General features: G+C 46.1%; 2 protein-coding genes across 6 annotated transcripts in view; one reads left to right on the top strand and one right to left on the bottom strand.

The window, feature by feature from the left end:
* Positions 1-532: 532 nt before the first annotated feature.
* On the bottom strand, positions 533-5,705 carry zfp64 (zinc finger protein 64 homolog (mouse)). Of its 4 annotated transcripts, none has more exons than XM_020104511.2 (7): positions 5,516-5,705; positions 4,338-4,586; positions 3,991-4,221; positions 3,305-3,451; positions 3,081-3,143; positions 2,726-2,977; positions 533-2,350 (listed from the first exon to the last, which is right to left on the bottom strand). In XM_020104511.2, the coding sequence occupies exons 1-7, from the start codon at positions 5,688-5,690 to the stop codon at positions 933-935; spliced, it is 2,535 nt and encodes an 844-aa protein (XP_019960070.2). In that variant the 5' UTR covers positions 5,691-5,705; the 3' UTR covers positions 533-932. The 4 variants fall into 4 exon arrangements, with proteins under 4 accessions (XP_019960070.2, XP_019960072.2, XP_069382778.1 ...); XM_020104513.2 differs by having other exon boundaries at positions 4,054-4,221; XM_069526677.1 differs by having other exon boundaries at positions 3,991-4,225; positions 4,339-4,586.
* Positions 5,274-13,287, top strand: part of LOC109640484 (teashirt homolog 2) — a 98,041-nt gene continuing 90,027 nt past the window's right edge. For both annotated transcript variants that reach the window (XR_002203507.2, XM_069526676.1), the window contains exons 1-2: positions 5,274-5,417; positions 7,629-7,692. The gene's annotated coding sequence lies outside the window, so the exon portion shown is untranslated. The remainder of the gene's footprint in view (positions 5,418-7,628; positions 7,693-13,287) is intronic.

Raw genomic sequence — 13,287 nt, 5'->3', positions numbered from 1 at the left:
CGTTCACGTTGATGAAGCACAGACCAACTCTGAGGTGATCGCAAAGAGTCGCTCGTCGAACAACTTCATCGGAGTTTGCGGCGTCTGCATCAGGAGCCATTAGTGCAGAGGACCGACAGAGACCAATCAATGGTCAACTGTTCACAGGAGACTCTCATTCAGGTCCAGCCTTCACTCTCTGCAAATACTAAGTGCTGAGGTCTGAGTGTAGAAATAACCAGAATAATGGACAGCGCGAGCAAGACGGGCACTTTATTGAAAAATCTATCGGGAGAGCAACTTGGCTTTTAAGAAAATAAGACGCTGATGTACAATTGACGACCGCGTTGATTCAGAATGAGGAGCAGAAAATGATTATTTACAAAAATGACGACAAAAATAACTACATGAATTCAGCATTTGCAGAAGACTGCAACAATCCACAGTTTGAGTAAATAACCCATTTTACTCTTATCACTCTGCTGCCACCTAATGGACAAATGGGAGGAAGACAAACCACAACACAAGCAAATTCAAATTCAAGCTGTGAGCATTATTTTCAGACTTTTATTCTCTTACACTTTATATTTTCTCGTTAGTTTAGCAGCGATGCCTGCACGTTGTATAATTGAAAATAGAGTGTATGAAACGACAGATGTGAATGATTAACTCTCATATTCAAAAGCTTTTCAGTGTTTAAAATAGTCTGAAGCGATCTAATGTGCTACGACAACAATTCATTATTCTAGGATGTGGAAACTAGAGCAATTATAAAGTTAACGATGTTGTTAAATTTCAGTGGTTGATAATTAAATTCAATGCTAGAAAGTAAATACTGTTATTTGTCGATGGCCTGCACAAACGTATCTTTCAGAATAAAGAGTTCTTACTGGCAAAGAAATAGCTTATGATGCCGTTACAATCTTTTCATTTTAAGAAAAACCCGGTTCTGCTCAGTGTGGGATTCCCTCCAGTGAGTGTGAGTCTGTGTAGAGTGTGTGAGGAGAAAGCTGCTCTATCGTGCTCTGCTCTGGCTGAGTGGACACAATCAGCGGGACGCCATGGATGACCACATTCTGTCCGCTCAGGCCGATATTTGGCACCAGTAACGCACCTTCCTCAGGGGGTAAGGCGTTCTCCTCAACCTTAACTGTCATCCCTGGGTTAGACGTTTCCCCTGATATTGTCGTGGTCACCGTGGTGGCGGCTTTGCCCTCTGTCACCACCGTTACCTCCGTGCCGCCCTCCTGGATCAAGGCGTTGAGGCCGTCCAGTTCAGAGCAGGTGGTGATGAAAGTCTGCGTGCTGGTGCCGCTGCTGGAGTCCTGAGCGCTCATGGCCGTCTGCAGCAGAGCCTGGTGGAGCGGGTTGTCGGCGTGTCCGGTGCCGAGCTGCGTCAGCAGAACCGTTTGAGGTTCAAGGGAAGATTCTGCAGTCTGAGACGACCCCAGCGGTTGCATAGGCGCCAGTAAGTTAACCTGCTGGATCATGGAGTTCACCACCATGTCCTGGTTTTCTGGGCTCAGCAGGACCATGTTGGTCTTACTCAGTCTGTCCACACCTGCTGGGATCAAGGGGTTCTGTTGACCCAGTGGGTGAGATACGATGATTTTGAGCTGTGCATTGCCGTAAGGAGCCATCGAGTCAGACGGAATGGGGACTTCCAGCTGGGTGGTACTCTGTGACGTAACGGGAACCAGGCTGACTGTGTCGACCGGGGCGGAGAGCTGGAGCTGCAACACGTTCTGAGTGTCTCTGTGTTGCTTTTTGTGGCTCCGCAGGGAATCCTCCCTGACGAAGGAAGCATGGCATGAGTCGCAGCTGAAGGCCCGGGCTGCGTCCAGTTTGGCTCGGTACCGGGAGCTGACGGGCTTTGGAGACTCACCTCCTCCACTTTTCCCTGCTCCCCTGCCGCCTTTCCCGCCGCAGCCTTTCTCAGGCTTATCTGAGTGGAACTTCTTTTTGTGAATGACAAGGTTGCTGCGCTGCTTGGAGGCAAAGTTGCAGAAGTCACATCTGAAGGGTCGCTCCTCTGAGTGGATCCTCTCGTGGACTTTGAGCGCCCCCTTGCTGGAGCAGGAGTAAGTGCACTTGGCACACTGCATGGGTTGAAGGGGTTGGTGTTCTTGCGTGTGCTGTCGCAGAGCGGTCTTGTTGGCGCACTTGAAATCGCAGTGCTCGCAGCGGAAGGAGTTCTCGGTGCCATGTTTGATCTGAATGTGAGATTTGAGGTTACCTTTCATGGCGCAGCGGTAATCACAGAACTCACACTTGTAGGGTTTTTCACCAGAGTGAATCCGGACGTGTCTCTTTAGGTCTGAGTTGATTTTGAACTTGGCGTCACACTGTTGGCACTGGAATGGTGCGTCCCCTTTCAAAAATAAAAACAAAATATAGTGTAAAAACATGGCTCAGCGATCTTAGTCCAAGCAGCTCGTGAGCATTAAGATGGCACATGCTTTGTAGCCCCAGAGCAGGTGACTGCACCGTCAGGGAGACACGGGTTCCTCACACATTCTTACCTCTTGTAAAATCTAAACGGATTGGTGTATTGAACAAACATTAATTGTTATAGCTCCACCTTTATTAATTGTGATTTTTTGGTGTCTGGGAAGTGGCTGGAAATTAGGACAGAAGAATAAGAAGAAAGAATAACGGCAATAAAAACAACTTAGCCCCCTAATGACACATGTTTTTCAGTGGTCAAACACCTGCTGCAGAGGGTTCAGGATTTGCAACTGCCTACCGGTGTGTGAGCGGAGGTGCACGGTGAGCTGACTGGAGTTGCGGCTGGCATACGGACAAATCTGGCATTTGAACGGCCGCTCGTCGTAGTGGATGCGCAGGTGCTTCTTCAGGCTGCTGCTGTCGGCCGCCGCGTAGGGACAGTGTTTGCACTTGTGCGGCTTCTCGCCCGTGTGCAAGCGGCTGTGCATGTTGAGCTTGTCCCGCCGGCTGAAGCGCTTGTGGCACAGCTCACATTCAAACGGCTTCTCCCCTGGAGGGTAAGAACAACTAGTGTCAGTATCTAACTCCAGCAACGGAGCATCACATGTCAACCTGAATGCAGAGGAGCATCAATGTGCAGGGTGGTGACGTACCAGTGTGGGTCTTGAGATGCCGCTCCATGTCTTTTTGGCCATACTGCGTTTTAAAAGTGCAACCTGTGGATTGAGCGAAATTGAGCTTTTTACAAGGTGCGTTTGGAGCCTGTGCACTCGTGGAAAAGTTAATTTAACGTGGACTGGCAGGAAGTACAGTTCCCTCTGCTCGGCAGCTGAGGGGCAGGAATGTGTCAGAGTCGTAAACGAGGAGGGGAACCGACCTGAGAAACAGCAGCTGTGTCTCTTTGAAGTCAGGGTGGGTTTTAATTTTCTGGAAGGTGTTTTCTGAGCTTTGGTCAGGATCTTTTTGACGCCTCTCATCACACACGTCTGGTAAGTTTCCTCGAAAACAAACTCAGCACTGGGATCTGAGCGGGACGACAAAATGGCAGAGAGGAATTAATAATGAGCAAACACGCTACCGAAATGCAATCAGTGAAAAGTAAAGTAAACAATTTAAACAGGATATATACAATGTTAAAATATAAACATTATGATGGATTACACATGATTGTATAGTGTAAGGAAACGCACATGATTATATACAGTTTAACAGCTCACACATGATTGTATAGTGTAAGAGATGCACATGATTATATAGTGAAAGAGATGCACATGTTTATATAGTGTAAGAGATGCACATGATTATATAGTGAAAGAGATGCACATGATTATATAGTGTAAGAGATGCACATGATTATATAGTGTAAAGGATGCACATGATTATATAGTGAAAGAGATGCACATGATTATATAGTGTAAGGGATGCACATGATTGTATGCAGTCTGTTTATAATATATATTATATATTGCAGTGTTTATGATGTAAAGATGATGTTTTATGATTACATATCGAGTATTTAGTTGATTTGCACATTGAGCAGCTGCACAGTAGAGTGATGTGAACCTGAGCTCCGGGCGCAGTCTATAACCTGGTGCGTGCACATCGCTGACTCCTCCAGAGTCTGACCTGAGAGAGCGGACGCCGCAGTGGAGGCTGACGGGTCGGGGGAGGGGAGCGAACATCCATTTTGCTTGTGGGCCAGAAACACGTCGACGTTGTTGTACTGTTGTTTGCAGAAGCCGCAGATGTGGATGTCAGGACTCAGCTCCACCACCACGGAGTGTCCCGCTGCATCTGCACCACCACAACAACAACAACAACACACACGTGGTTTCACCTTGATTCACACACCTGGCAACAACACAGCAAACACACGGTCGTGAGGTTGTTTTCTTTTTTTTTTTTGTTACCTCCCGTGTTGTACGCGGACATCTTCCCAGCTCGCCTCCACATCAGCTCATCTCCCGGATCCTCCGGAGGCGACGGGCTCGGAAGGTGACGTGACGCGGATCCGCGCGGTTCTTCACGTTCGATCCTGCGCGGAAGTAAACAACTGTTTACTCCTCTGACAACACGGAGCGGCTTTGCGACACCCCTCCGGAGGTTTACGGCAGCGGGACAGGCATGCGTTTCTGTCGTCCCGGTGACGTCACGCGTTGCTTTTAAAGGCAGTGGGAAAAATTGAAATTAAAAAACATAACTTCGTAAAAATAAATGTTTGTTTTTGTTTTATTTGGTTCATATTTTGTCAGTTGTTTATGTTCAAAGTCAAATAAAACAGATCTGCTTGTTATATTAAAATAATAATTGAGTCCAAAGCTGAACATAACAAACAAGTCCCTCCTGTTTTGGGATTCTTTTTATTTACTTTTATTTAATTCTTTTTTAAGTTTTCATTTCTATTCAATTTTATTTTGTATAAAATAATAATAATAATAATTGTATTTGCCCTCCGGGTACAAAAAAAGTTGTTCTGAAAGTTTATATCATAAAATATTTTACTGTATATTCTGAGAGTCAAATAATAAAAAACATCAATTATAAGTCTGTTAAAATAAGAATATGTTATGTACAGAACAAGGACTTAATGAACTGTATAAACAGGAGGAATTCTTACAGTGAGAAAAACGTGTTTTTCTATATATTTATGGGATTTACAAGCTCTTGAACGCAGCATTGACACTCAGAAGAATTGTATTGAGCAGTTTTTAAAAAAAAGTATTTAATTAATTAAACAAATTAAAAACAACAGAGAAAACTTCAACTAGTAAATTATCACATTTCTTTCAGAAAGATAAATTTAGGTGTACAGAGACTCCTTTAAAACAGGTCTGATAACAGCCCTGCTGCCCCCTGGTGGTCTGGAGATGGTACAGACTGACCCACTAACACAAAATGTTTGTTCCCGACTCTTTGATGGAAGAAGCTGCAGCAGCGTTTGCACATTTCAGATTAAAACCACAACACCTGCTGTGATACTTCAAATGGAGGTGAGCTTTCTGTTGTAACACACTCAAACACACACACACACACACACACACACACACACACACACACTCCAGCAGCTGTGAAGCTAAGGACAATTTACCGGCTTGTTGGGGTGAGTGAGTGAGGAGGCCTCTCTCTTTATGCCGGAGCAGTTGTGCTGGTGTGAATAAGCCATGAAAGTGACTGACGTGCAGCTCCATTTTCTCTGGCAGCTCCTTAACTGCCTGATTGCCACTGTGAAGCTCAGGAATTTCCTTACGCTGACTTTCCTGCATGGCAAAGGCAACAGGACTGATTCCTTCCCTGCTGAAGCAGCAAATCCTTCAGAGTCAGACATGAGGCACGCACACACACACACACACACACACACACACACACACACACACTCACACACACTCACACACGACATTGACTTGCATTTATTTACAATACGTAATCGTGACCTTAAAAATGTCTTCACCTTAATTATTACATTATGCAGACTTGCGTTTTGTCCTCATAATGTGAGTGATACCTGGACCACATGTACTGACACACACACACACACACACACACACAGATTTGTGCAGCTATCCTTACAAAGACTTTGTATTGACTTTCATTCACTGTGGAGAGCTGAACCAAAACGTGACCTAATAACAATTCACATCTTACCTCAGAAATTAAGTTTTGCATCATTAAGACAAAGCTTCCGTTCCCTTGAGGTCAGTGCTCATATTTGAAAAGGCCCCAGAGAAGTAAAAAAAAAAACGAGAATATATTCACAACTTGACTACATGAATCTGATTAATCGATAATTCAGATCAGATTTTTTAATTTTTCCCGAATCCTCCACACGGATTCACAAAGTTCTCCACTTTTAACTGTTTAAACGTCACAGTGAATCAAAAAGAACGCACAGATTTCTCGGCCCGTATTTTTGAAAATTTGAAAGAAACAAGGATGTTTAAATAAATAATTAGATCTGACCGAAGAGCACGCAAATCCCATGCACACAAATCCCCCGCGAACTCGGCCGCAGCTAAACGTACATCAAAAGACCACATTTGCATGAGACTCACAAATGACTCGGATATGTGGTAATTAAAGAAAGACTTATGTCGTCCCCTCAGAGGACAGACCAGTTTGTGCTCGCCACTTTGATCTACACTTCTTTTCTTACAATCAAAAGAATTGTACATTTATTTTTATTTCACTTTTCACAGCTCAGGAGATCCTGATCGAGCCGGTTGGTCACTTCGTCATCGATGATCTCGACTGATTTCTGTCTCAACCAATCAATAAATCATTTAATCTCCAAAATACAGTATCGCCCACATGTATTCACTTTCAACAGTTCAAATATAATTAATTACAAAACCATAGAAAGCAATAAACCCTCACATTTAGAAACCTGAATGATTCATTGATTATCAGAAGTGTTGCCAATTAATTTCGACCGATCAATCAACTGACCGTTAAAGAACTTAGTCACAATAACACCAGTCTCTTCTGGTACTCTCCTCTTCCCCTCATCCCTTTAAACCAATAACCTCGATCTCAGTGTTCAGAACCAAAGTATTCTTCCAACATCCAGCTGTGCTCGGCCTCATTTGTAGATGTGTCCCCTCCCCATTCATGGAGACGCCCCAGTATTCAGTGAGTGATGTAATGTCCCTCTTTTCCCCAATGAGACAAGGGCAACAATAGGGGGGAGTGCCTCTGTCACATTATTTTCCCCCACCGAGGCACGCCAGCTGCTTACAGTTGCTTAATGGCTACGAGCTGTCACAAGGCATCACGGCCCGCTGCCACACAGGAGCGGCAGATGCTTTAATTGCACAATGACTTGTAGGTTGTCAACAGCAATTATACCAGGCTTCCACCTGAGGGCACCCAAAGAACGCCGCTGACTCTCCTCACTGGCGAGACACAGGCCTCACACAAGCTCAGCACACAAACCTGATCCTGGAGTTTTGCCTCTGTCCAGACGCAGAGACGCAGAGACACCCCAAAGTCTGCAACGCTTCGTCCAAGTGCTGCAGGATTCTCAGACAGCAGCCTCAGAACCCCCCCCCCCCAAAAAATCATATTTAGACGTAAAATATTTATCCATCTTTGTCACCTTAGGGCCCGCCGCTCACCGTGCTGCGGCAGGTCGTGGTGTGCAGAGTTTGAGTAATTTTTCTCATTATTAATTCATGTCATTTTTTTTTTTCCTCTTTGTGATTCAGGGGAGACTCGTTCAGCCGCTGCCAGGCCCAAGATTATTATCATTAAGAGGAAGCAAATAAAATGGTGAGTTCAAAGCCACGGAGCAACATGCTTCAGCCCCACATTTGTATCTTTGCAGCTCGTTGTATATATTCAGCTCCGAGAAAGTACCGGCCAACGTGCTTGGATTTGTGGTCCATTGTATTTATAGGCAGCCCTGAAATTTATAATCAAGCAACTCGGAAACCAAACACACGTAGTGACCTTCTGTTTGTGTCACGTCGAAGTGAATGAGTAAAAGATGTCCCGGGTCCCGTGTTTGTTTTGAGCCATAAGACAAATTATACACACATGTATGAATTCCTTTGGTCAACAGCTGCCATCGCAGCATCAGATAAAACGGAGCCAAAGTCTGGGAACCATCAGATGCCTCCGCCGCTCCCACTTCATCACAGAGAAAGACGGCGTGCACCAGCGCGCGCACGCAAAACGCAGAGACGTGCACGTGCAAGCAAGTGCAGCCGCGCTACACATAAAAGGTGCACATGCTCACACGCAAATCAGAGCCACGCTCTTTGTATCTGCCAACTGATGCAGATGATAGGGCTGCAGACGAGTGCAGGCTAACCAGAGACCAGAGGCTACATGTGGCTTCACGGACAATAGCAGGGCCTTCGGAGGAGAGTATTCAACCCCGGGAAACATGCTGGGATGTAAATAAAGACAGAATTTATACAGTTTTCTTCTCGTGTCAGATTCTACATATTAATGGTGAAGTTTTTTCTGATGGTAGTTTTGTAAGATGAGCTTCCTGTCTTTTCTTCTGTGGGGTCTTGCTCTGGCACGAACGCACCGCGGTTGCCCTGCACTTCGCTGTAGTGTCAGCAGGGGGTGTCCAAAATCGGGCTACGGGCAGAGCAAGCGACCCCGTGCCTGTTTAAAGCCGCTTACCAGGCAGTGCTCCAGTTTGTTGGAGCTGACATTTTGGAACCAGTGGGTCAGCAAAATGGAGAAGCAGCGGAGATGCATCAAAAAGCAGCGAGACTTTTGATCACAGGGTGGTTGTGGGTAATTTATTTTATGATTTTATTTTTCTCATTAGTAAATCCTAATGATCGTCGACCGGGAACTCACCTTCACCGTGTTTTCACTCCCTGGTAGAACGGAGCAGGGAAACGAGGCCACTGAGTATTTTTGGTGTAGACAGATGTACAGAGCTAAATCTAAACAAAAGGTCTTTGCGTGCATGTGTGTGTGTCTGTGTGTGTCTGTGTGTGTGTGTGTGTGTGTAAAGGTGTGACTGTGTTGTGCATTTTTTTTTCTGTTAAGTTGTCAATGATGTCATGATGGAGAGGGGAATCTTGATCGTTAGACAGATAACAACGAGGCTGGTTTATTCATGACCGACACACACACACACACCTACAGACACACACACACACAGACACACACACACACACAGCATCATCATCATCGTCACAGGGGGAGCAAGGCTCATAATTGGACAGAGGTGTCTGTAGATAATGAAGCCAGACCTCACACCTGCCAAACCTTGGGGATTTCACTTGACTGGCCACTTAAATCTTCCTCACTCTGCGGGTCTGGAGGGCAAGAGAGTGAGTAAGGAACTAATGGAAAAAAAAGCACGCGCTACAGGGAGGATCCCTGTCAGCACGGGCGTAGCGTGGACCCCCCCCCCCACCCCCCCCCACCCCCTTCCACAACCCACCCTCAGCTAACTCAGCCCCCACAGCTCGTTCCATGCAGCACCCACCTCACTTCACTTCACTGTAAATCCTCTGGTGTCAAGGATTTCAGACGGAAAAGGGGAAATGCTGCACCAGCTATTTTGTTTCAAACTCTCAAAACACTCGCTTCTCCCAAGTCGTCTTTGGTGACAGCGTTGTGTGCGGGAGGCGCATCGTGCCGGCTCTTAGTGGGGTGTCATTCCAGGGGCTGAAAGGGAAATCAGACAGACACTTCAACGGGGGAACACTTCTATACGGAAAGTTTACCTGACAGTCATCAAGTGAAGGCGTGACACTGTATCACTGGTAGCAAAAAACTACACCAATTAGGGACCAAGTTTACTCTGGCAAAAGCTCAACAATTTATGAGAAACAAAATGGGATTCACTGCATCGTTTTTTTTTTTTTAGGAGTTGATCCATAAACGAGGCTTAAGAGTCGCTGTCACTCCAGATGTGTAAATAAAAGTGATTATTCTATAGATCCACAGATAGCGGAGGGGGGGGGGGGGGGGGATGGTTCACTCTTCCTTCACTTGACATTAAATCAGCTTTGTCAGCATCTACATCCGAGGTTGTGTCTGCGTCCCGAAGGTTTCTGTGGTAAACGGTGGGAATCAATAACTTTGCAGCGCTAACTGATACAAACCGAGGTCGTGTCCGGACGGCCTGGGTTTACCTGTCGTCGTGTTTTTTATTCTTCACTCCGCAGATTATTGGAGAGACACGTGCTCGTCAAAGTCTGTTGTCTTCCGGTTTGATGTTGTTGTTGTGTTGCCGCTTCCCGAGGCCTTGATGTTTCTGACGTGTCTCAGAGGTGCTGAGACAACGTGATGCAGGAAGGAGATTCACATGCACATCTGTAGATTCTACAGCTGTAGGTGATCTTCGGGTTTTAATCTGATACTAGTGCTCAAATGATGCTTTTGAATTGGTTCTGGTGCCGTGGACGGATTCATATTTTTAAGAACGGCAATGGATTTCGGTACTTGACCCTGTGGATAACCACAGAACCCCACAATGTCCAGTTGGCTGCAAAAACCTTTATGAAATCTAAAATCATCCCCCGTTTCACTCAACATGAGAAGAGCCAGAGAAAACCCAGACCAGGGTCGTCATCTCGGACACTTTGGATTTAGTTTCCCTGCATCCAGACGAGGTGGGGGGAGGGGGGTGAATGAGCCCAGGTGTCTCGCCTGGCCTGTGATACCCACGAGGGAAACCTTGCAGTCTGCAGCAACAAAAACCAGCATCCATGGTGACGGATGGTGTCGCGTGTCCACCGAGTGTTTGTGCTCTAAGTGCTGTGCATGCGGAGGTGACAGCTCACCGTATCCTCCCGTCTGATAGATTGAAGATAGACGAAAAAGCTGCGTGAGCGGAGCCAGTTTTGGGAAATGCGATGTAACCGAAGACATCCGGATCCTCGCGGTTCCTCGTCTTTTACTCCGACTGCCACGCGAAGACACTTTCAGTAGTTGGGCAACATTCGCTAATGTGGATCCTCTTTCCGAATCGCAGCGATAAGGAACGCTGAAATGTGCCCTGAAATGAAATCACGCGGAAACCGAAAGCTTATCAAGATGAAACTGTGCAATAATACAAGAATTATCCATCACCATCCGTCATGTATTTGTTTGCAGGAACAGATTACATGGATCTTAATTGAAATATTATTTTACCTTCATTTGAATTATTTATGGGCTTGCTGACTAGATTCATACCTCAGAGAAAAACACGAACACATTATGTGATGCAAGAATGTGTGTGTGCGTGTGTGTGTGTTTGTGAGCGTTTCTCATATATTATTCAAAGTGTGGAGTCAGAATATGGTCTAACGTGGCCATATGAAGGAAATCAAAGGCGCTGTCTTTGATACAATTTACTTGAGATGCACTGGCCAGAGCCGAGCTGTCCGTTGGTCTGCCATTGCTAATGAGATCGGGGGGTAAAATTGAGAGTGGTGGGCTGGCTGTCATTCGCTAGGTGATGGTTTTAAGACCAAGCAGTGATACTTCATTAATTAACCTTCACATTCTATGTAGATCTGCTCATCAAGATGCAGTTAATTAAAGAAAGGTCATTCCAAGGGCTGCTGGGAAGCGGCGTTATTACAATGGAGGGATGGCACTGCTTTGAGCGAGATAACACAGGAGAGGGGGCGGGGAGGAGGTGATCGCCAGTCACTGCTAAAATGGCAGACGACTTGCGAGCTGTTGTTTGTTTTTTTACTTCTTATATTCACTCTTTCTTTCTTTCTTTTTTTTTTATTTGCAAAGAAAGATAGTGTTGAAAAGCTCTAATGGAGAAAGTCTCTGTAAAATATTCATTACGCTCAATCGACAGCATCTATCTTTTAGCATCTCAGTATAGGTTTTTCCAGCCGCTCTTCGCAGCCCCGCGTCTTCCCTGAAAATTTCAGTGGAGAATTCCTCTTGTCTCTGACCTTGCTCCGTGTGCAGAGGGAAAAAATGCCATCTTGAGTAAATAAAAGGCCTGGAACTCCGCAGGATATAAAATAGTCATGTGTCATCTGTAAGTGAAATCCATTTTCCGTGTGGTGACTTATTCATTTTGATTCCCGCCTATCTATCTATAAATCTATCTTTGTCGCCGGCCGCGAGAGCGCAGCTTCAAATGCGCCGTCTTGTTTTGGAAAGTGGATCAAGTATAGAAGCTGTGTTTTGTCTTTTGAAGAAAAAAACCAACAAAAAAAAAAAAACCATCAGCGATATAAAAATGTCCCTCTGAGGGTGTCGGCCGTCAGGAAGCCATTGTTTCTGTGCCGGCCTGCATGAGGACGGAGACAGTCAGAGACGCCTCAGTATGAAATAACACGTCTGCGAAATCGCCTCTCGGCCAATTGCACAACTGCGACCGGAGTTAGTGATACAAACTGTAATGTTTGTGCCAAGCTTTATTTTCTGATAATGGCGGCACCGTCTTGTTTGTGGCGGCGGCGGCGGCGGCGGTTTTTCAAAATGTTGCTCTACTGCAAAATTGTAGCGAGACATCAGCGCCTCCCCTGTGTCCACTCCGTCCTCCTGCAGCCATCCCCGAGTGTCTTTTGGCATTGCTTCCGATGGCAGGTGTGGAGACAAACGAGAAACGGTGTGCGAGCGTGCACGAGCATGCATCCAACCGTGTGTGTGTGCGTGTGTGTGTGTGTACATCCCTCCCACCCTGCTACGATACAGTAACTGCTGACCCTGGACACAGTGCCATTATGGCAGACGAGGCAGGGCTCCCCTGGCAGCGGCTGGGGCGGCTGGTTGCTAGGTGGAGAGACATTACCGCGGGCCTCTGTAATAATTTATCCTAAGAGCGCGGCGAGCCGTCATGTAGCCCCTGACAGAGAGCTGCAGTACTTTATCAGCCTGCCTGTAAATCAGCCATGTGTGGGTGCAGACGGCAACATTGTTTGATCTCTTTCAGACACTCTAATAATCTGCTCCCCTCTGATTGATACCTCCACACAACAAAGCACATTACACCAGCAAACCACACCAGCCATCAGCGTGTGTGTGTGTGTGTGCGTGCATGTGCTAATGTGTGTCTGCAAGAGGTGCATGTGTGTGTGTGTGTGTGTGTGTGTCTTTCTGGTGGTCATCAGTATTGCCAGTGGCCTGGGGAGGGAGAGGGAGGGGATGAATGAGTCTTCTGCAGAAACACAGGGTCATTTGGAGTCTCTAAACCAATGACAGGCTAACGGGTTCACAAAACGATCACTGGATGAAGGGAGGGGCAGGGGGGGGGTGCAGCGCCACCAACCTCAACACAAGAAATCCAGCAACCGATAAAGAGCAGCTGTTATTCTTCTCTTGAATGGCTGCGGTTGCATTTTTTTTTTAAAGAGGCCTGTGGAAATGCAGGGTCCATGCTTTCGATGTGGATGCATGTAAACATCCCAGTTTATGTGCACGGTAATAAAT

Source organism: Paralichthys olivaceus, chromosome 6 (genome assembly GCF_024713975.1).
Source record: "Paralichthys olivaceus isolate ysfri-2021 chromosome 6, ASM2471397v2, whole genome shotgun sequence".
NCBI lineage: Eukaryota > Metazoa > Chordata > Actinopteri > Pleuronectiformes > Paralichthyidae > Paralichthys > Paralichthys olivaceus.
The sequence above is the reverse complement of the archived record's forward strand: the minus strand, read 5'-3'. Positions and strand labels throughout refer to the sequence as shown.